The sequence below is a fragment of the Leptonychotes weddellii genome, chromosome 5 (assembly GCF_054177405.1).
Source record: "Leptonychotes weddellii isolate Sample4059 chromosome 5, ASM5417740v2, whole genome shotgun sequence".
NCBI classification, from domain to species: domain Eukaryota; kingdom Metazoa; phylum Chordata; class Mammalia; order Carnivora; family Phocidae; genus Leptonychotes; species Leptonychotes weddellii.
Genome location: NC_138373.1, coordinates 138,150,568 through 138,171,097, shown reverse-complemented (window position 1 = coordinate 138,171,097; position 20,530 = coordinate 138,150,568). Strand labels below are relative to the sequence as shown.

General features: G+C 36.5%; 1 protein-coding gene and 1 pseudogene across 1 annotated transcript in view; both read right to left on the bottom strand.

The window, feature by feature from the left end:
* Positions 1–20,530, bottom strand: part of CFAP54 (cilia and flagella associated protein 54) — a 242,110-nt gene that overhangs the window by 134,038 nt on the left and 87,542 nt on the right. Inside the window, exons 24-30 of the mRNA XM_081818984.1 lie at positions 18,999–19,229; positions 17,031–17,173; positions 15,091–15,272; positions 13,310–13,537; positions 5,507–5,730; positions 4,745–4,880; positions 944–1,052 (exon numbers count right to left, since the gene is read on the bottom strand). Coding sequence (XP_081675110.1) covers positions 944–1,052; positions 4,745–4,880; positions 5,507–5,730; positions 13,310–13,537; positions 15,091–15,272; positions 17,031–17,173; positions 18,999–19,229 — 1,253 coding nt within the window. The remainder of the gene's footprint in view (positions 1–943; positions 1,053–4,744; positions 4,881–5,506; positions 5,731–13,309; positions 13,538–15,090; positions 15,273–17,030; positions 17,174–18,998; positions 19,230–20,530) is intronic.
* LOC115936484 (translationally-controlled tumor protein-like) lies at positions 8,596–11,922 on the bottom strand (annotated as a pseudogene).

Here is a 20,530-nt window from a genome sequence, read left to right as displayed (position 1 = left end):
AAAACAGCAGGGGTAGCCATAATATGACAGACCTTATCACTCTATACCATAGTCTCTGCTTTATTTATCAGTCTCTTTCAATGGGTTGTAAATTCCGGGATAACAAATCTTTAATCTCAATAAATCTTTAGTCTCTTTGTAGTCTCAGTACCCAGTATGGCACCTAACACACGGTGGACATTCAGTAAATGTTTGCTGAATGACTGAATGGCCGCCTAACTGTCTCAATAAAGGAATAGATGATTACATACCTACACACATACATACATAAAATCAATGGATAAATAAATGAAAGAATCCTAACATGGCAAAGGGAAGATCTGCATTCCTTTCCTATACCAGAAACAGAGGCACATGACAAACACAATTGAGAGAAAGCATTGTTCCCCATTTTCATCTTATTCTATTGCTTCAATCCTATAAGCTGCACTGCCAAAATATTCCAAGAGGGCTTCTCGGCTGAAAGCAAAGGAGCCATGACGTCCCTTTGTCTTCTCCTGTGCTCTAGTGAAAAGACCTACAACTTAACCATGATACAGCCAATAGGAGAACAATCTACACTGATTATGGGAATGGGAGTTACTATGAGAGTCAAGACAGAGCTTCAAAGAGAGTGGCAACAGGTCAATATGAAGAGTTCCCAAGTGAAATAAAAACAGGGGGAAATGTACACAACAGTCTTTTTCATGCTTATTTTTCAAATAATTTTCCATTCTCTTTTTCCTTCCCTTCTTTAATTTACAGATTAAACTAATAAACACATGTTTTAATTCCCCTTGTGACATTTATAGCAACATAAGATGGTAAATATCAAATGGGTTATTTTCAGTCCAATAAGCCTGCAAAAGAGATTTTGCAAACATTTTAATTATGGAAGAGCTGACATGCAGAACACAACAGCAAACCTTGCTTTAAAAAAGCTTCAAGCTAAAACGGTTCCAACCTGAATAGATAAACTTTTTTAGGATATCTGCACAGTTTTCTGTATCTGTTACTTCACTGGTTGAAGGATTAATCTTGAGCTGCTTCCCAATGAAATTTCGGCAGGTTATCTTAAAAAGGAAAAAGGAAAACAAATACTATTTGGTCAGGTATTTATGGCTAAAAATTTGTTAAAATGTTTATCTTATTTTTCCCTTGTCAAAAAGAAGAAATATAAAAGGATGCTACAAATAAAAGCTAGCAGAGTAGCACTTGATCATGATAACTTCCAGGAAAAAAGGCAGCCACATAACTTTTCATATTTCTTTTGTTCAGCACAGCTGGAGAGGCATTAGGCAAATTATGTAGAGCAATGAGAATATGATTTTCTGATATTCTATAAATCCACTAGTCTAAATATATCTCCTATTATGCAAGTTGAAACATATCTAAAATATAGGCTGCTTTTCCAGTGGCTGATTTTTCCACCCTACTCATAATGAATGCAATTTAAACTTCCCTGGTGAAGTTTTTCAGAACTAACTTCCTCTGTAGTATTTTAAAAATTTATTTTCTAACAGACACTTAAGTCCTAAAATTATAAAATATCTGAAATCAGAAAAATTTTAAACAAAAGGAAATTCTTTTAAAAGGTCCAAGAACTGGGGCACCTGGGTGGCTCAGTCAGTTAGGCATCCAACTCTTGATTTCGGCTTGGGTCATGATCTCAGGGTTGTGATATCGAGCCCTGCATCAGGCTCCATGCTAAGCATGGAGCCTGCTTGGGATTCTCTCTCTCCCTCTCCCTCTGCCCCTCCTCTGCTAGTGGGTGCACCTGCTCTCTCCCTCTCTCTAAAAAAAAAAAAAAAAAGTCCAAGAACCTTTGTTTCTCCATTCCTATTCCTTGAACTAACCTATTTCTCAAAATACAGACCTCTTTGAATCTCAGTCTGATGTAGATGTTGCTTCTTTATTGTCCCTTGTAGGTACTTATACAATGAGATGTAAACAGTCTAATAAAATGCAAATTCTTTCCCATAGCCTAATAAGGCCCTATTTGACCTAGTCCTTCCCAACTCCAGCTTCATTAAATAAATCTTAATTGAACATTTATTATGTGTCAGTCACTACTCCAAGCTCAAGGATAATACAGTGAACAAAGCAAACAAAAGTTCCTATATTTATGGAACCTATTCTAGAGGAAGTAGAAATATAATGAGGAAAATAGAAGGGTACATTATAGAGTATATTAAAGAGTTATAAATGCTGTAGAGAGAAATAGAGCAATCCTTTATATAGGATAGTGAGAATAGTCCTCACACAGAAAGTGACATTTAGCAAAGACTAGAAAAAGGTGAGAAAAAATCAGTGTGGGTATTTGGGGAGAAGATTCCCAAGCAGGGGAGCAGCAAATGGGAGGATCCCAAGGCAGGAAGTCTTAAAGAACAGAGCAGCTAAAACCTTCAGGGGAGTATTAGGAGATGAGTCACTGGAGATGACAGGAGAATGCGTGGGGCATTAAGGCCATGATAAGGATGTTCACCTTATCTCTGAATCAGATGGGAAGCTGCTGTAGGGTTTAAAGAAGAGGAGTGACATGATCTGACTTAGGTTTTTAAGGGGTCATTCTACCTGCTGCATTGAGAATAGACTATAGGCTGGAGGCAGGGATTCAGGGAGGTTGGAAGCAAGAAGACTAATTAGGAAGTCATTGCATGAATCCAAGCAAATATAACAAGGGTTTGGATCAGAGCAGGAGTGGTGGAGGTAGTGATAAGTGGTCAGATTCTGCATACATTTTGAAGGTAGAAGATTTGATAACCACTTTGAAGTGGGGTAATGAAAGCAAGAGAGGGGTCTGAGATGTCTCAAAGGTGTCTGGCCTGAGCAACTAGGAGAACAGTGTTGTCATCAGTTGAAGTGGGGAAGACTTGTCAGAACAGGTTTGCTTTGAAATATACTAAATTTTAGAAGTGTATTAGACACGTTGATTAGGCAGCATGATGAAATTTGATGGGTCAACTTGGTTAGGCTAAACTACAAGGACAAAAGGGAGGGAAGTATCCATTTTGCAGCATACACACACTTCATCCCAGCTATTCGAACACTCATCTAGCTGCCACTCTGAAGGGATTTTGCAGATACTAATTAAAGTTCCTAATAAATTTCCTTTAAACTAAAGAGATTATCTTTGTGGGCCTGACCTAAGCAGGTGAGTCACTGATGTGCTGCTGGAGGGTCTCCAGACTCCAAACAGCATCTAGGTCTACTCACTGGATCATCCCTCACTGACTGCCTAAGGATAACAGCTTCTGGTCACACCTGTAAGTTTCCTTCCTGCTCATGATCCTGACTGACCACCTTATAATTTTGGACTCGTCTGGCCAGCCCCCACAATCAAATAAGCCAATTCCTTGTAATAAATCTTGATGGATATATGACAGATAGAAAAATAGACAGACAGACAGATAGATAGATAATAGATCCTACCGGTTCTGGTTCTCTGATTGAACCCTGACTGATACAGGGAATTACATGTCAACACAGAATTCAGGAGAAAGGTCTAGACTGAAGCTGTAATTTCAAAAGTCATTATCATAAAGACAGTACTTAGAGCCACAGACTGAATGAGCTCACCAAGGGAGAGGATGTGGATAAAGAAGACAGGAGGACCAAGAACAAAGTCCTGGGACACACTACCATTAAGACACTGGGGAGAAGAGGAAGAAGCAAAGCCCCCCTGTTTTCACTCTCGCCCCTGTCTGTGACATTCCAGCCACTCAGGCCTTCTTCCTGTCCCACCTCAGGGCCTTTGCCCTTATTCTTCCCTTGGGCTGGAAGGCTCTCTCTTATGTATGGCTGGCCATTTCTCATCAAAGGTTACCGTTTCCAAGAGGCATTCCAGATTTCTACCTCCCACCCCACCTATCTCTAACCCATGGACCCATTTTAGTCTCTTCAGAGAACTCATAATGATCATAAACCTATTTATGTATCTGTTTACATGTTTATTATCTGGCCCTACCTCTACCCCTCCAAAATTAAACTCCATAAAGCAAGAACTCAGACTGTATTCTCATTGTGTTAGAATATGCAGGAGGCAAGAATATGCAAGGGCCGTAAGGAACCTCTGTGAGAAGAAAATGGAGCCCTCACTTGTGGCCGCAACACCACAAGCACACAGAGTGGTATGGGAGGTGGGACTAGATTTCAGTCCTCATGTACACTGGATGCCCTGGGCCAGGTCGCAAACTGTATAACTGTATGCCATGGTTCTGGTATTAGATAGTCGACACACATTTATTAAATTAATAAATGAAAGAATTTACTACCCTTTCCTCCACCTAACTCAAAGCTGCACCATGATTTTCATGGTCCTTACACACTTTCACTTTCATGGGCCCACACCTCCATAAAAAATATTAAAAATTGTATCATATGATTATGTTGGCATAAATACAAATACAGTATTAGTAAAAATTAAAACCTTTTCTTTGACCTAAAAGTTACTTTTTTCTTCACATTAAAAAAATTAAAACATTTAGTGGGCCTCTAAAAGTTTGGTGGCTCTAGATAATGTCCTCACTGTGCCTAATGAATGTATCAGCTCTGGCCTGAATGTAAGTTTCCTATGTATAAGGACTTAATTTTTGTTTACCTTGTACCTGGAAATATTGGCACATAACAGGCTTTCAATAACGTTTGTTGATTTGAATGATAAATGCCTAAGTAAAAATAATATTTATCTGATCCCTAAATATTTGTATTTTATACGTGCACTCCTCAGAAATCACAACTGCATGAATAATAAAGCCAAACTCACCTTCTCTTTGTATTCAGTCTCATATCTTGCACAAGGTTGTTGGGTAACATCCGGGCCATTGAACTTGGATATTCTTAGAAGAAGCTGACGCTGTGCATACACCAGGAGTGGTGTCACTTGCTCTGTGTATCTCTCACTAGAGAGAGGTAGAAATACATTAAAAAGCAGACATTAGTTAAAATGCATTTTTTAAATGGAAGCTTGTCCCTGTACCTCTGAAATAAATAATACATTATATGTTAAAAAAAAAAAAAAGAAGATAGTAGGAGGGTAAAATAAAGGGGGGGACATCGGAGGGGAAGACAAACCATGAGAGGCTATGGACTCTGAGAAACAAACTGAGGGTTCTAGAGGGGAGGGAGGGAGGGGAATGGGTTAGCCTGGTGATGGGTATTAAAGAGGGCACATACTGAATGGAACACTGGGTGTTATACACAAACAATGAATCATGGAACACTACATCAAAAACTAATGATGTAATGTATGGTGATTAACATAATAAAATTTTTAAAAATAAATAAATAAATAAATGGAAGCTTGTCACTTTTTTTTTTTTAAAGATTTTATTTATTTATTCATGAGAGACAGAGAGAGAGAGGCAGAGGGAGAAGCAGGCTCCCAAGGAGCAGGAAGCCCGATGCGGGACTCGATCCCAGGACCCTGAGATCATGACCTGAGCCGAAGGCAGACGCTTAACCATCTGAGCCACCCAGGCGCCCATGGAAGCTTGTCACTTTTAATTGCCCTCACAGCAGTACTTACTGTGAAATTGTATTGAACTGGATAGCAAGTGATACCAGTGTTTCCCATTTTTCCACTTGATACAAAAGTTCCAGAGATTTCAACACAAAGTTATGGATCCATTTCAAATCAACCACATTTACATCATCCAAAAGATGCTCAAAATCAAGGCTAGAACCACCGTTATCATTTTTAATATTTCCATAGCAGCTTGGAACACTGAACTCCCCTTTTTCTTCAATAACCTGCAAGTAGCACATGGAAAAAAATGTATTTTCAGATTTCACTACACATTTTTTTTTCTGAAAACTGAATGTGATAGAAAATATAACAGGAAAAGAACTGAAGATAAAAAAAATTTAAATGTTTTTATTATGCAAATCAAAGCTTGAACACTGCTATTCCAAAGAACTTTCTATGATGATGGAAATGTGCTATGTCTGTGTTGCTTGATATAGTAGCCACCAAGCATGTGTGGATATTGGAGCTACTGAAATATGACCATTGCAACTGGATTTTTAATTTCATTTAATTTTAATTAATTTAAGCTTAACTTTATAAAATAGCCACATATGGCTAGTCATTACCATATTAGACAGCACAGACTGAGGTCCATACTTCCTGGTCCACAGTCACTACCTATGTAAGTAAGGACATTAAACAAATAAGATAAAGTTTTGAAGAACAGGTTTTAGTATATGCAAATTATTAAGTTTCCATAATACACTGGTTACATTCATCAGTCTGTGGCATAATATGTCCAATTCCCTGATACAAAGGTCAAACCTATGGAGAAGGAAATCTTCTAGAAAACCCTGTTTTTGCCTAAGTTAGAGGTACTATGTAACTAATGTATTCATTTCCCAAGAGTCCCTGATGCATCTGTGTATATCCTTAGAAATTCTTGAGACAAAAAAAAAACACAAAACCCTTAGATCCACCTATAAGCCAGGTTGCAGCCCAACAAATAGTTGGATAACTCAAGACCAGCCCCTCTTAAGCTGGTGTTACTATTAAGGGTAATCCACACATAGAGGATGGAAGGTACCAACCTTCCTCTACCAAGTAAAGGACAAATATCGCTAACAAGATTCATGGTCCTTGAGGTTGGAAGAGACCTAGGAAGTCGTCTGGCTGTGCAATGTAATATGAATGCCTAAAGTCAGTCTTGTGTAGGTGTGAATAAGAGGTGTGCCATATGTGACCCATGTGAATTTCCCTCCTTAGCACAGTCACTGGCACATGGGACATACTCAATAAAGGGTAGTTTCCATTTTGTTGATGTTATGAGCTCCACCCTTCTACCCACTGATTCTACAGTAAGACCTCTAGCAGCACAGAGCTGCATAAAGGGTTCTCTCCATTAACTTGACTTCAGGGTTCCATGTGGAGGCATTCTTGGCCTTTACTCAATCCTCTTGGTGAGTGTAGAAGAAATCAAGCCTGTCCCACTCAACTTTTCCAAGATGACTGCTCTGTCAGAGCCTGCCTACCTATAGGATGACATATTCTTTCTTCAGACATGGGTAAATTTCCTGGGTCCAAATGAAATAACTTTCCTGGGCCATCTATGAAGAAGAGGGTATCTGATATCAGTTAGTCATGCCTATGCCTACATGGTAAGTTTACTTCTGGGATGAAGGAGAGGGAAGCCCTCTGTGGTTACTATATCTTCCAATATAGCTTTCATCAACAACAAAGCTGACATTGTATTTCCAACCATCAAGAGAGAAGGAAAAAAGTATTATCTACTTACTTCCTAATTTTGGTAACATTACCCAACAATATTGAGAAATAAGCAGCACTGGCATTTGGGGATGAAAATAGCATATGGAAAGTGAAGTTTCTGGCATGGTCAAGACCAGTCTTTATATTCTGAAGATTAAGTATGGGCCATGTGTAATTTAAAAAAAAAAAAAACCTTTTATTAAAGAAAATTTCTAACACTTACAAAAGCAGAGAAAATAATATACTGAGGCCCTATGTACCCACAACCAGCTTCAACCAATTATCAACTTTTGGGATCTACTTGGTTTAATCTGTACACATACCCACTTCCCCCAGTATTTTGAATTACATCCCCAAAATTATATTAATCTATAAATACTTCATCATGTGTCTCTAAAAAGACAAGAATTGTTTTTACAGAAACATAACCACAATAATATAATCCCACCTAACAAAAGAAATTAGCAAAAAAATCCTTCAAAACATTATTGAATAACTAGTGTTCACATTTCCTTTATACCTTATAAATTTTTGAGTGCATTAATTTGGAATGGGATCAAAATAAGGTCCAAACATTGCATTTATGTCTCTTAAGTCTTTTTTAATCTACAGGTTTCATCGTCTCCTTTTTCACTTCAATTTTTTTGTTGAAGAATCCAGGTTGTTTGTCTTGTAGAGTTTCCATGGTCGGAATTTCTGTTGTTGCATCCCCATGGTTTCATTCTAAATGTTTCTCTGTCCCCGGATCTTCTGTAAATTGTTGGTTAGATTTAAATACTTGCCCTGCTTCCAGTTTGATTTATTTTTTTCCAACAAGTATATTTCACTGGTGCTGTTCATCCCCCCATGAATTCACAAAGAATTGCAAAATCCTGATATTCTAATTTCAACATTCTTTCTTCAGTTATTACCTGAAAATTCTATAAAGAAAAATTTCTCTTCCTTGACTGTTAATTATTTGGTTATCCTCAAGTATAATTCACATAGAAAAGGTAATCAGCCTTTGTTTTTTCCCACCAAGGAGTCCTATTTCTTTTATTGGGAAATGGTTTTTAAAGAACCCATCTGGGTGCTAAGAGTTGTTACTTCTTTTTTGAGTCTTTTGAATTGTTTTGACATCTTTGTAAAATATTGACCATATGTATGAGTCTGTTTCAAGAGTCTCTTTTTATCCCATTGATATGTTTCTCTTTATGCCAATATCATACTCTTCTAATTACTACATCATTGATAAACCTTGAAATCAGGTAGGGAGTTCTCCAAATTTGTTCTTTTTAAAGATTTTCTTGGCCATTCACATTTCTTTGCATTTGCTTATAAGTTTTAAAATGAACTTTCAATTTATACCAAAAAAAATGTCTGTTGGAATTTTCATTCGAATTTCCCTGAATCAATAGATCAAATTGGAAATAAATGATATCCTAGCAATATTAAGTCTTTTGGTTCATGAACATGATATATCTCTGTCTATTTAGATCTTCTTTAATTTTTTTCTGTAATGCATTATAATTTTCAGTGTAAAAATCTTACATGGATTTCCTTAAATATATTCCTAGAAACTTGATATTTTGAATGGCATTTTTAAATTTTCATTTCCTAGTTGTTTTCTGTTAGTACAAAGAAATTTTTTATATTGACTTTATGTGCTATTTTGTTTATTAGTTCTAGTAGTTGTTTTATAGAGTCCTAAAGAGTTAGAATTTTCTATGTAAAAACTCATATTATTCCCTTCCAATCCGCATGCCTTTTGTTTCTTTATCTGCCTTATTGTACCTGTCAGGATCTCTGGCATGGTATTGAGCAAAAGTGGTATGAACAGACATCCTTGCTTTGTGCCCAATCTTAGAGGGAAGCTCATAATATTTCATCATTAATATGATGTTAACAGTAGATACTACTTTTTATCAGGTATTTCTAGTTTGCTGAGAGTCTTTAACATCAATGACATTGTTTTTGTTTTGCTTCCAATTGTATTAGTCTCTTTTTATTCTTTTGATAATGTCTTCCAGAGTTAACTACTTCTGTTTGTAGGTGATGAAATGTATAATGATCCACTTCACATTTGGTACTCTATGAATATGGTCTTTTCCTTTACTTCAACTTAGAATTAAGACTTGTAATTCTTGTTGTTGTTTTTTTTAATATACCAGTCCCAGAAGTAGTTTTCCCTGTAGAAGTTATCTGAACACAGTCTTATGCTTTCTATTTGTGGTCTACAACCAGGCTCTATCTTCTCCAGAACACTATAAGACAGACTTAGTTTAAATACATATTAAATTAAGAGGTATTCTCTCAAATAAGTTTAAATGCATTTTATTTTTAGGCAACCTACATGATATGGTTTTTTCTTTTAAAAAAAATGACTCCACTCCAAATAAATCAACATTAAAATAAATGAAGAGATCAAGATGACATCACCCAATTGTCCAAGTCCTGGTGTTGTGTGGATGTGTGAAAAGCAGCAGCCAGTTACGATGACAGGTGATAGATCTAAAGTAATTGCCATTTTGTTAACATTTTTTCATTTATAAACCATCCTTAAAGAAAATCATACATAGGGTCGCACCATCCTCACAGTAGTCCAGCAGAGCAACCATGCCATCTGAATTCATGTTTTCACAAATAAAGAACTGGTAGTTTTGAATTAGCAAAGATGTGCTTGATTTGTCTGCAGCCTCTGTTATAAAAGGTTTACACTTTCTGATCCCTGTTCTTCAAGTTTGCCTTAGACTGATTTCCTATAATCTATGATGTACTTTTCGGAGGCTTCATTTGTGAAGCTTGTTTTCTGTAAGTAATGGTTCCCGACAACATCAACACCAATGATTACTGTGCTTTCAGTACCTTCGCCTTGGGGGCCTTCAACCAAGTCCATTTCCATCAATGTTACCTTCTGTCCTATTATTTTCTCCCTCACCTCCAGGCACAGCTCATTTGCAACCTCCTGAATCTTGTAGATGTCAGAGAACATCTCATCATGACTGATGAGGTCCAGGTAGATAATATGACGACATCCAGAGAAAGAGAACAGCAGCCCTGGCTTAGCAGGAACCCAGAATTCAGAGCAAGAGCAATGCAGCTAGAGCAGCACTCAAGGGGAGGGAAAGCAGGTGGAAAAAGTGGTATCAAATTTTGTAAATGCTTTTGCTGTATCTATTTCAATGGTCATATAATTTGTCTCTTTTATCCTGTTAATATGGTGAATTACCTTGATTGATCTTTATTTTTTTTTAAGATTTTTATTTTTTTATTTGAGAGGGCACACACGAACAGGGGGAGGAGCAGATGGGGAGGGAAAAAATGGGGGAAAGAATCTCAAGCAGACTCCACACTGTGTGCAGAGCCCAACATGGTGCTTGATCTCACCACCCTGAGATCACGACCTGAGCCAAAACCAAGAGTTGGACGCTTAACCAACTGAGCCACCCAGGCACTGCTTGACTGATCTTTAAATGTTAACCTTACATTTCTGGGATAAACCCACTTGATCATCATTTGTATAACTATAGATATTATAGACCTCATTTGCATATTTTATATATTGCTGGGATTGATCTGCTAATATTTCATTAAGGAGTTTTGTGTCTATGTTCATGAGGGATATTGGTTCATACTTCTCTTTTTGATATTATCTGTCAGGGTTAAGCTGGCTTCGCTTCTGAAAAAAATTTTTGTGTATGATTTTGTCCTTTTATGTTTGCTCGAATTCTGCAGGGAAATATTCTGGGTATGGAGTTTTCTTTATCTCAAAGTTCCTAATTATAAATTCATTTTCCTTAATATATTTTGGGCAATTCATTTTTTCTATTGCTTCTTGTGTCAGATTTAAGCTGTGCTTTGTGATAAACATGTCCATTTCATTTAAAGTTATCAAATTCATTAGTAAAAATTGATCATAATATTCTCTCATTTTTCTTTTAATATCTATAGGATCTGTAGTTAAATCTCTCTTTCATCACTAATGTCAGTTATTTATGCTTTTCTTTCTTTTGTTCATCAGTATTCCTAGGATTCTGCCAATTTTAATAATCTTTTCAAATGATTAATTTATTAACTTTATTAATTTTGTTGTTTTATATATAAATTATTTCTGCTCTTATTCTTTCACTTATTTTCTTTGTTCTTTTTACTTACTTTGGATTGAATCTGTTCTTTTTCGAGCTCCTATAGGTGGACACTTAGATAACTGATGTTACATCTTTCTTCTTTACTCTTAAACATTTAAAACTATTAAGTTCTTCTACATACTGGTTTATCTGCATCCCACAAATTTTGATATGTTGTCCAGTTTGAAATATTTTTAAGTTTCTCTTGTGTTTTCTTCTTTTATCCATGGATTATTTAAAACTGTTAATTTCCAGGTATTTGGAGATTTTTCTTCCTAATTTCTATTGGTCTATACATAAGGTAGGGGTCAGAGAACATACTCTTCAAGATTCCAGTCTTTTAAATTTTATTATGACTTATTTTTTGACCCTGCATATGATCCATCTTGGTGAGCACACCATATGCACTTGTGGTCTGTTTCTAACCCTTTTATGTGTACTGCACTTCAATTCTGACACTAACTACCTAACCAGAATTAAGGTCAGACTCCAAGAGTTTAAAGACTTAGTCCTCCACAAGACTGCCCTTATTTCAGATGTCAGCCACAAGTCTCAGGTCACCTGCACTTCTGACTGAACAGCTATAAATTTAGGGGTTTCCATAGCCCCCTCAGATTCAATAATTGGTTGTCATTCACTTAAAACACTATACTTAGGATCACAGTTTTATTATAAAGGTACAACTCAGGGACAGCCAAATGAAAGAGGTACATAGTCCAGAAGGGTCCTGGATAAGGGGGTTCCATGTTCTCTCCCCATGGAGTCACCCAACACATCAATGCTTTCACCATTCTGGAAGCTCTTCATGCTTTGGGTGTCCAGAGTATACTCTGAATCTCTCTTATTAGGAGCATACACATTTATGGTTAGTATGTCTTCTTCATTAATTAAGCCTCTTCTCATTATAAAATGTCTCTCTTTATCTGTCAAAATACTCCCTGATTTAAAGGTTATTTTATCTAATATTAATAAGTCTCACCAGTTTTTTATGTTTACTGTATTATTCATGGTATATCTCTTTCCACTGATTTATTTTCAATCAATTTCTTATATTCAGAATACTTCTCATGTGGCCAACTATTACATGTCTTTCTTTTTATCCAACATACTTTGCCTTTTGATTAGGGTGCTTAAGCCACTTTTATTTAATATAGTAATTGATATGATTGGGGTAGATTTATTATTTGCTATTTGCTTTCTGTTTTGCCTGTATGTTTCTGTTCCTGTTTCTTTTTTTATGCCTTCTTTAATTCATTGACCACTATTTAGTTTCCACTTCACTGCAACGGCTTTGTAGCTCTATCTCTTTTTTGGTATTACTCTAAGGGTTATTAAATGCATCCTTAACATATTACATTCCACTTAGAGTTAATAGTGTACTACTTTATATTTATAAAAAGTGTAAAAAACTTATTACTCTGTCTTTTGTGCTACTGTTTTCACATATTTTTTGTCTGGAAATGTTATAAATTCCATGACTCAATGTGCTTCTGTGTTTATTAAATTTCAATGTGTTTGGGTTACATTATGCTTGCATTTTTTCAATTTTATTTTCATGTTTTAAAACATAGTGTGGTAGATTTAAATGGCTGCAAATTCTACCAGATCTGGAATAATAGAACAAGGACAGACAAAGCAGTAAAGTAAAGAGCAACTGACAAGCTATATGATCTCTCTTGGGGTCTGTTTCTCTGTCAAAAAAATTGCCATGAGGATTAAAACCATTACAGTTAGTTTATACAGAAGCTGGAACTCAGTAAATGTTACTTTCTCTTTCCTTTAAAAAGTTGAATTTTCAGGCTAAGATATTTACAATTAACATCAATGTGAGCTATGTATTGTGAACCAAATAATAATAATGAAGCAAATGAAATACAGACAAACCAAGTAAGAACTCAAGGAAAATATTAATTTCTATTTATCTCAAGGTACATGGTAAAAAGCATTTATTAATTGGATGCAGTAAAAATAATTACCCAAATGCCCTTACCTTAATAGAATTGATATTTTGTAGTTCTATTAACATATCAATAAGTAATTCTGCTCCCAAATAGAATGGCAAAACACAGGTACAGAGAAAACTATCCTGGCTAATAGGAAATGTTTTATACATATCCACTGCTTGTTTTAGAAGTATCTGCAGCTCCTGAGTAAAGTTCCAAAGGGCCCGACAGCAATTCTGAAGCAGAGTCCAATAGCCACCACGATGAGCAAGAACCTAAGACAAACACAACATTAAAAAAACCCCAAAGTTTCAAAAGTTAGAGATCTCTGAACAACTTCATCTTTCTGCAAAAATTATGTCAATAATAAAAAATAACTAACACCATTTATTATGTGTCACTTATATCATTATCTCAGTTAATTCTAACAATAGCTCCTATGAAATAAGTGTGCACTAGTATTCTATTTAATTTACAGATAAGGAAACACAGGCATGGAGCTAACTTGCCCAGGGTCATGATCTACTAAGTGGTTAGCTAAGATTTGCACACCAGCAGTCTGACTCCAACATTTCCATTGTTCTAGATTCTGGGAATGTGGCAATTAGCAAGGGTAACCAGGTCTGCCCTCGTGCTGCTTCAATTTATTAGTGGAGACTGAACACTAGGTAAGTGGATAAATGAAAATATAGTTTCAGGGAATAATAAGTATCATAAAGAAAAATAAAGCAGAAATGAGTCAGAATCTGACAAGCATGAAAGGATATACCCTTTTTGACGGGGGTGGTCAGGAAAAAAGTCCTCTCTGAGGAGGTGACATGAGCAGAGACTTGAATATTGAGTTGAGCAAGTCATAGGAAGGTGGGGGAGAGAGTGTTGGGAGGACAGCATTTGAAACTGAGGGAGCAGCAACTGCAAAGGATGGAGGATGAACTTGAGGGACGAGAAAGAAACAAGCTCAGTGCTTTCAAGATCACACAGAGGAGAGTGGACTGAATGAGAGCAAGATGAACTGAGTTCCAAGAAGTGAGCAGGACCCAGACCTTCCAGGGCCCTGAAGCTGGTGGAAAGGATAGGATGCAATGCTCATGGTCATGGGGGATGATGTGGGTTTACTTCACATTTTTCAAGAAAGCACCCTCTCCACAGAGAAAATGGGAACTCAAGTGTTCTAGAAAGGATAGATATCCTCTCAACTCTTGAGATGTTTGAAGTATATGCCATTCCTGCAATGAGAAAAAGGAAACTAATTTCTTTGTAGCTAATGATTCTGATTCTAAGTTTAATAATGTAGCATATAATATTTAAGAAAAGAGAAAAGCATTTGAGAGAAGACACAATTGGTTTGTAGAAACCGGGGGTCAGGGGCCAGGAGCAGGATTTTCCTGTGGCCCAGAAAGAGTGTTCCCTGTGCTAGAGGGAATAAAGGGGTTTATGGTACCCCAGGCAGGAGCAAGACTCCAGAGAGGAACCACTGGTGTCACCACCATAGAAGTCCATGTACCATATGTGGCAAGAAAGTGGCAGAGGAGTATCTGAATATTCACAGAGATTGTGTAGACAAGGACAAAGGCCACCTCAGCTCCACACCAATGGATGGCTTATGACTAAAGCAGCTTACCCCTCTCCCTGACAAACTCACAATGTGTAAATCTTCAGCACTATGGCAGGCAAACCTCAAAAATGATTGATGTGAAACCCAGGAAATTTAGTTTCAAAGTTGAAACTAAAATTATGGATAGTAAGTAAATAAATACATCTTACATGCTCAAACTAATGGCCTGAGATTTATGTCTACTAATTTAGCAAATCAGAAGGACCACCTTACCATTGCTCTCCTGCAATATAAGAAGATTTTCATAAAATGATCCAATAGACTCAAATTTGCTGCTCGATCCTTTTCTTTAGCACTAAGACCTGACTGAGAGTCTGAATCATAAACTGTTTGTGTCTTGGATACATTTTCATCACTCATTCTGGAATTAACAAATGTGGAAAATTCTTCAGCATCTACAGTACAAAAATAAAGTATAACATTATTGAAGACAGAAAGTTCCAGAAGACACAGGTGATAAGCATCAAATGAGTAATTAAGATAAGAAATGCTATATAAATTTGGAGGAAGGATGGGATTATCATGGACACAATGAACCAAGGAAAAGTCTCTAGAGAAGGAGGCATCTAGATTAGGTCTTAAAGGGTGAACATGGTTTAGCTATGCAGAAAGACTATGGAGAACATCATTCTGGGCAAGGGTGATGGCCAAAGGAACAATGCAGAGGCAGGAATGTCATGTTTTCTGAGGGACCAATCACAGAATCCCACTTAATTTCCCCCTAAATAGTTCATTCCCAGGACACATACACTAGAAGGTGAGTAGCATCCCCTGGAGTTAGGCAGTGCAGCTACCATGTCCATTCATTATCCTGTTGGTGTGATATAAAAACACAGATTTCTCCTACCACAAACCTTGTCTTAGAACTTTGCATTAAATAATAAGTCTAAATAGCACAGTATTCTATTGGTGATTCCATGGGAGGTCTTAGGCAACTAGTTAAAAAAAAAAACAACTCAAGCTATATATTACTATCTACATACAAAACTTGGACTCTGTGTCTAGGGAATTTACTTTCAAATATTTCAATTTTCATAGTATAACATGAAGGTACCAGTTAAAGCCAATCTACACCCTAGAAGAAATCAGAAAGCATATCAAGTACCTCAAATATGAATCAACACTCCTGGGGCAGTTACCCAGCATATGAAGTATCCTGATCAGCAATAAGTTACATAGCACTTAAAATACCATTACTAAAAATCTACAAAAGAGGGTTTGTAATCGCATGAAGATATTAGAAATAAATCCTTCTTTGTGAAATGAGTGGTATTCAAGATAGGTGATTGCTTAGGAATAGTGTCATCAGTTGTAGCACCCCGATCAAGAGCCATGTTCACTCGCATTTCACCAGCCCCCTCAGTGAGTCTCCCGTCACCTGAGCAGATGACAAGAATATTGGCTGGTCCTGCCATTCAAACAAATATTATTGCATTAACCTTGGAGTAAGCTTTCATGGAAGGTGCTGGTTGGAGATCCTAAGGCAAGAGTAGACTCCCCTGAGGATAAAATCGGTACTATTAAACAGCTATAGGACAGTTTTCATGCCGGTTGCATCAGTATGTGTGGTGGAATTTGTTCTGAAACTTACTTCTGCTAAAATATAACACCTGATATCAAGTCTTCACCTATCTTGATAATAGGAGGCTACCAACATTTTAAAAAGAACGTTAGGGGTGCCTGGATGGCTTAGTCAGTTAAGTGTCTGACTCTTGATTTTGGTCCAGGTCATGATCTCAGGGTTTTGAGATCCATGCCCAGCATGGAGCCTACTTAAGATTCTCTCTTCCTCTCCCTCTGCCCCTCCTCACCACTCTCTCCCTTTCTTAAATAAATAAATAAATAAATAAATAAATAAATAAATAAATAAATAAGACATTGTATTTGGTGAACAGCCAAACTGGTTTAGGTTAGAATATACCATATATATTTCCAAACACATATCATAAAAATACAGAAAATTTTAAAAAACGAGAAAATAAGGATCTCCTACAAAATACCACAACTCAATTAAATTCCTGGGTCACTGGAAAATGATATCTGTACTTCTGTGTGTCTGTGGAGTGTGTGTGTGTGTGTTCATGTGTGTGTTGCATCAGTGAATAAGAATATAGAGGCAATTTGATAGTATATATCATAATTTTTTATTTTACCTGATGGTAAGTTGGCCTTTCTTTTTTTAGCTGTATGAAGGAAATCAAGTATCAGTTTATAGTTTTCTAGAGTCAATTTCGCCGTTGGTAATACTGTTCCTGAATTACATAGTGAGAACATATTAGGATCACATGATCGGAAACTGCAGGGGAGAAAATATCATTAAAAATATATATATAAACAAAATTGAATTGAATCTGTCAAATATAATCTACTTTAATTTTTAAATTATTTGTGAGTTAGTGTTTCCAAAATTTGGATCATAACATATTCTGGTACTTAACCAAAGCCAAACAATTTCCCATTAAATTTTAAAATTATACAATGTAGGGCGCCTGGGTGGCTCAGTTGGTTAAGCGACTGCCTTCAGCTCAGGTCATGATCCCAGGGTCCTGGGATTGAGTCCCGCATCGGGCTCCCTGCTCTGCAGGGAGCCTGCTTCTCCCTCTCCCACTCCCCCTGCTTGTGTTCCCTCTCTCGCTGTGTCTCTCTCTGTCAAATAAATAAATAAAAATCTTTAAAAAAAAAAATTATACAATGTAATTTTGCTCTTAGGAATTTCAACAACAATATCTATTTCCCTGAAAGGGCCCTTGAAAATGGGAATGACGATCTACACTCATTCTGAGGACTCTGAAACAATAATTTATGTCAATTTAACCTGATTCAAACACAATTCAATGAAGATGCCTATAAAAAGCAATGTGTCCACAATCAATGTTATGAAGGTTCAATCTGGTAATGATTTTAACCAAAATTCTAAAGAAACAGAAACTGGTACCAAGTTCACCATGGATTTCACCTGCATATTTTATCACTGGATTATTGAAATAAATACCCTTTTAATTCGTACCCCTGTCACAGTCTCTCCTCCTTCCTCCAATCCATTTGATATGTTGCTGCCAGAGAAATTTTTTATCATTGCCCTGCTCAAAAACCCTTAATAATCTCCCACTGTATATAAATTAAAGTTCGGGAAAAAAAAAAAGAAAAAAAAAAAACCCTCCATGATCTGGTACTGATCTATTTTTTTAAATTATTTCACACCATTCCTTTTAATTTACCCGAGATTCTGGTCATACCATTTGAGGTTCTCATCTTGTGTTTCCTACCTGGACTCTGATTCATGTGCTTCCAACCACCTGGAATACCTCTTTCCCTATCTGCACATTTCTAAATCTTGCCTATCCATCATGAACCAGGCCAAGTGGTCCCTCCCCATGAAAACTTTCCTGTGAGTTTCAGTCAGAGGAAAGCCTTTTCCCAGGAACAAAGAAGATTTTGTGTATATTTCACCTTATACCATTATTTACAATTGTTCATTAACACTTGTGATCCACCCTGCCAGACTGTAACTTGTATGTCCTGCTCATCTTTTCATGCCCTTTGTGTCTACCTCAGTACCTTGTATCTAACAGGCGCTCAGTTGTATTTTTTTTTTTAATTAAAGACTCTACTCACCTTCTTAATGATTACATAGTATTTCATGTTATGTATTTATCTTCTATTTTAGCTCCCATAACACTTTAGCCAAAAACACTCAAGAACTCAAAAGTGTCTTCTGAATTAATGATATAAAGTGTACATTGTATGAGAAAATACAATCTGTGTTTATAGAGCCTTAAAATATACCTCAAAATGAAACAGCTTTGTCTAATACCTAATAGCTACAGTTATTACACAATTAATATTAAATTTCTCTTGAAATGATACTATCTCCTATACAGAAAGCTATATTAACAAACATATTCAAGACACATGCAGATTAGTACTTCCTAAGTGCTTATATCCAGCACTTGTTTGGGAAAGATTCTGAGGCAAGAAATTAAGTAATATACCAATGCTCAGTAAAGAGAGAAGCACTCTGTAAACCTCTTTAAGTTATTATCAACATTGGATCCTTGACCATAACAAATAAAATCCATGCTTATGCTAAAAAAGTATCATTCGCTGGTAACATTCTATACCTGACCACTGGATGTGAAGAGCCAAATTTCATCTTCATACGTTCCCCTAGCTTCGTTAAAAGCAGGTTGAAGTGTGCACTTGCCAGATACAGGTTCATCTGAGCTCTCCAGGGCATCTCCTCAAGAAATATTTGATGGAACCTCTTCCTTTTCACAAAACTTAATATTATAGGATTCAAGTTATCCACCAGGAATCGATAGGCAAGTTTTCTAACATCAGTTCTCTTATTTCTGCCAAGGAGAAACAAGTTTTGAAATTACACAAGCTTCCAGATATTTAATAACGAAGAATGATTCCAATTTGTATAAAATACACCAAGAAGTCACTTGACTGCCCTTATGCAAATGTTTCTGGCTTATTCATAATTTCCTTGGTGCTAAGAATGAGAAAGAGGGCAGTAGACAAGCCATGAGGATAAACAGTAAGGACAAAGACACTATGTATTGCCTTCCATTCTCTCTGATGTCTGTGTCCTAAGCTCCAACCAGACAACTTTTCATTTCCATAACCAAAAGGCCACTGAGATTAGACAAACGAATTATAATATAATGTTCACATTCATCCCCTAACTTCAATATTAAAAGAAAAATCATTTCTCTGTATTGTTCCTTAAGGAAAAAAACAATGGAGCAAAATTTTTTCCAACATTAGACTACAGCAGAAATAAAATATCAATCAACTATAAATGAAATAACTTCATAAATCCATACTCAATATGCTCTGAAAAAAAACTAATTTCAAAATTTAGCTAATAGTTCATATTTTAAGTGCAGCATATATTCAGTTTGTTTAAAATTATTCCTATCAAAATCTCAAAGTCATCCAACTATTTTTATAGTTGCATAACTGTTTACAGGGCATGATTTGATTTCTTCAAAGTACTTTTTTTTTTATGTTGACAATGCTACTACCCCATTGGTCAGTGCCATTCTATCTGATTTATATTGCAGAAAGGAAAAAAAAAATCTCAATTGGTAAGTGAGAGTATCTTGCTTGCTTTAATAGATAACGTGTCTGAATCTGACGCAACATGCGCACGCACACACACACACACACACACGAGAAGGAAAGGAAGGTGGATGGAAGGTCAAATCTCCTCAAAAGGCCCAGGAGAGTTTGACAGGACTAGCCACATCTTCCCTGCACTGAAGGTGAGAGTCCAGGGAGAGAAGTGACAGAGGATAGTCTTCCTCCACGAATCTTGTCGAGGTAGTAATACACCCAAGGGGCTTGGAAAGGACCGAGAGCCAGCCCAGAGGGTAGAGAATGCTTCTTCTTTTACCACCTGAGTAGTTCCTAATGTGCAGGGTACTCCATAAGCAGCTCTGTGTCTCTATGAGCCACAGATGTGAGCGGACCCAGTAGCCAGAGAGGAAGTTCAGGAGGGACAGTCAGCATAAATAAATGCTCAGTGATATAGAACCATAAGAAGACAGAAACCTGAATTAGGAAGATATTAAGGAATCCAGACACTATCACCGGTATATTCTAGCTTGAACAAATAAGTCAATATATTGACATTAACGGAAAC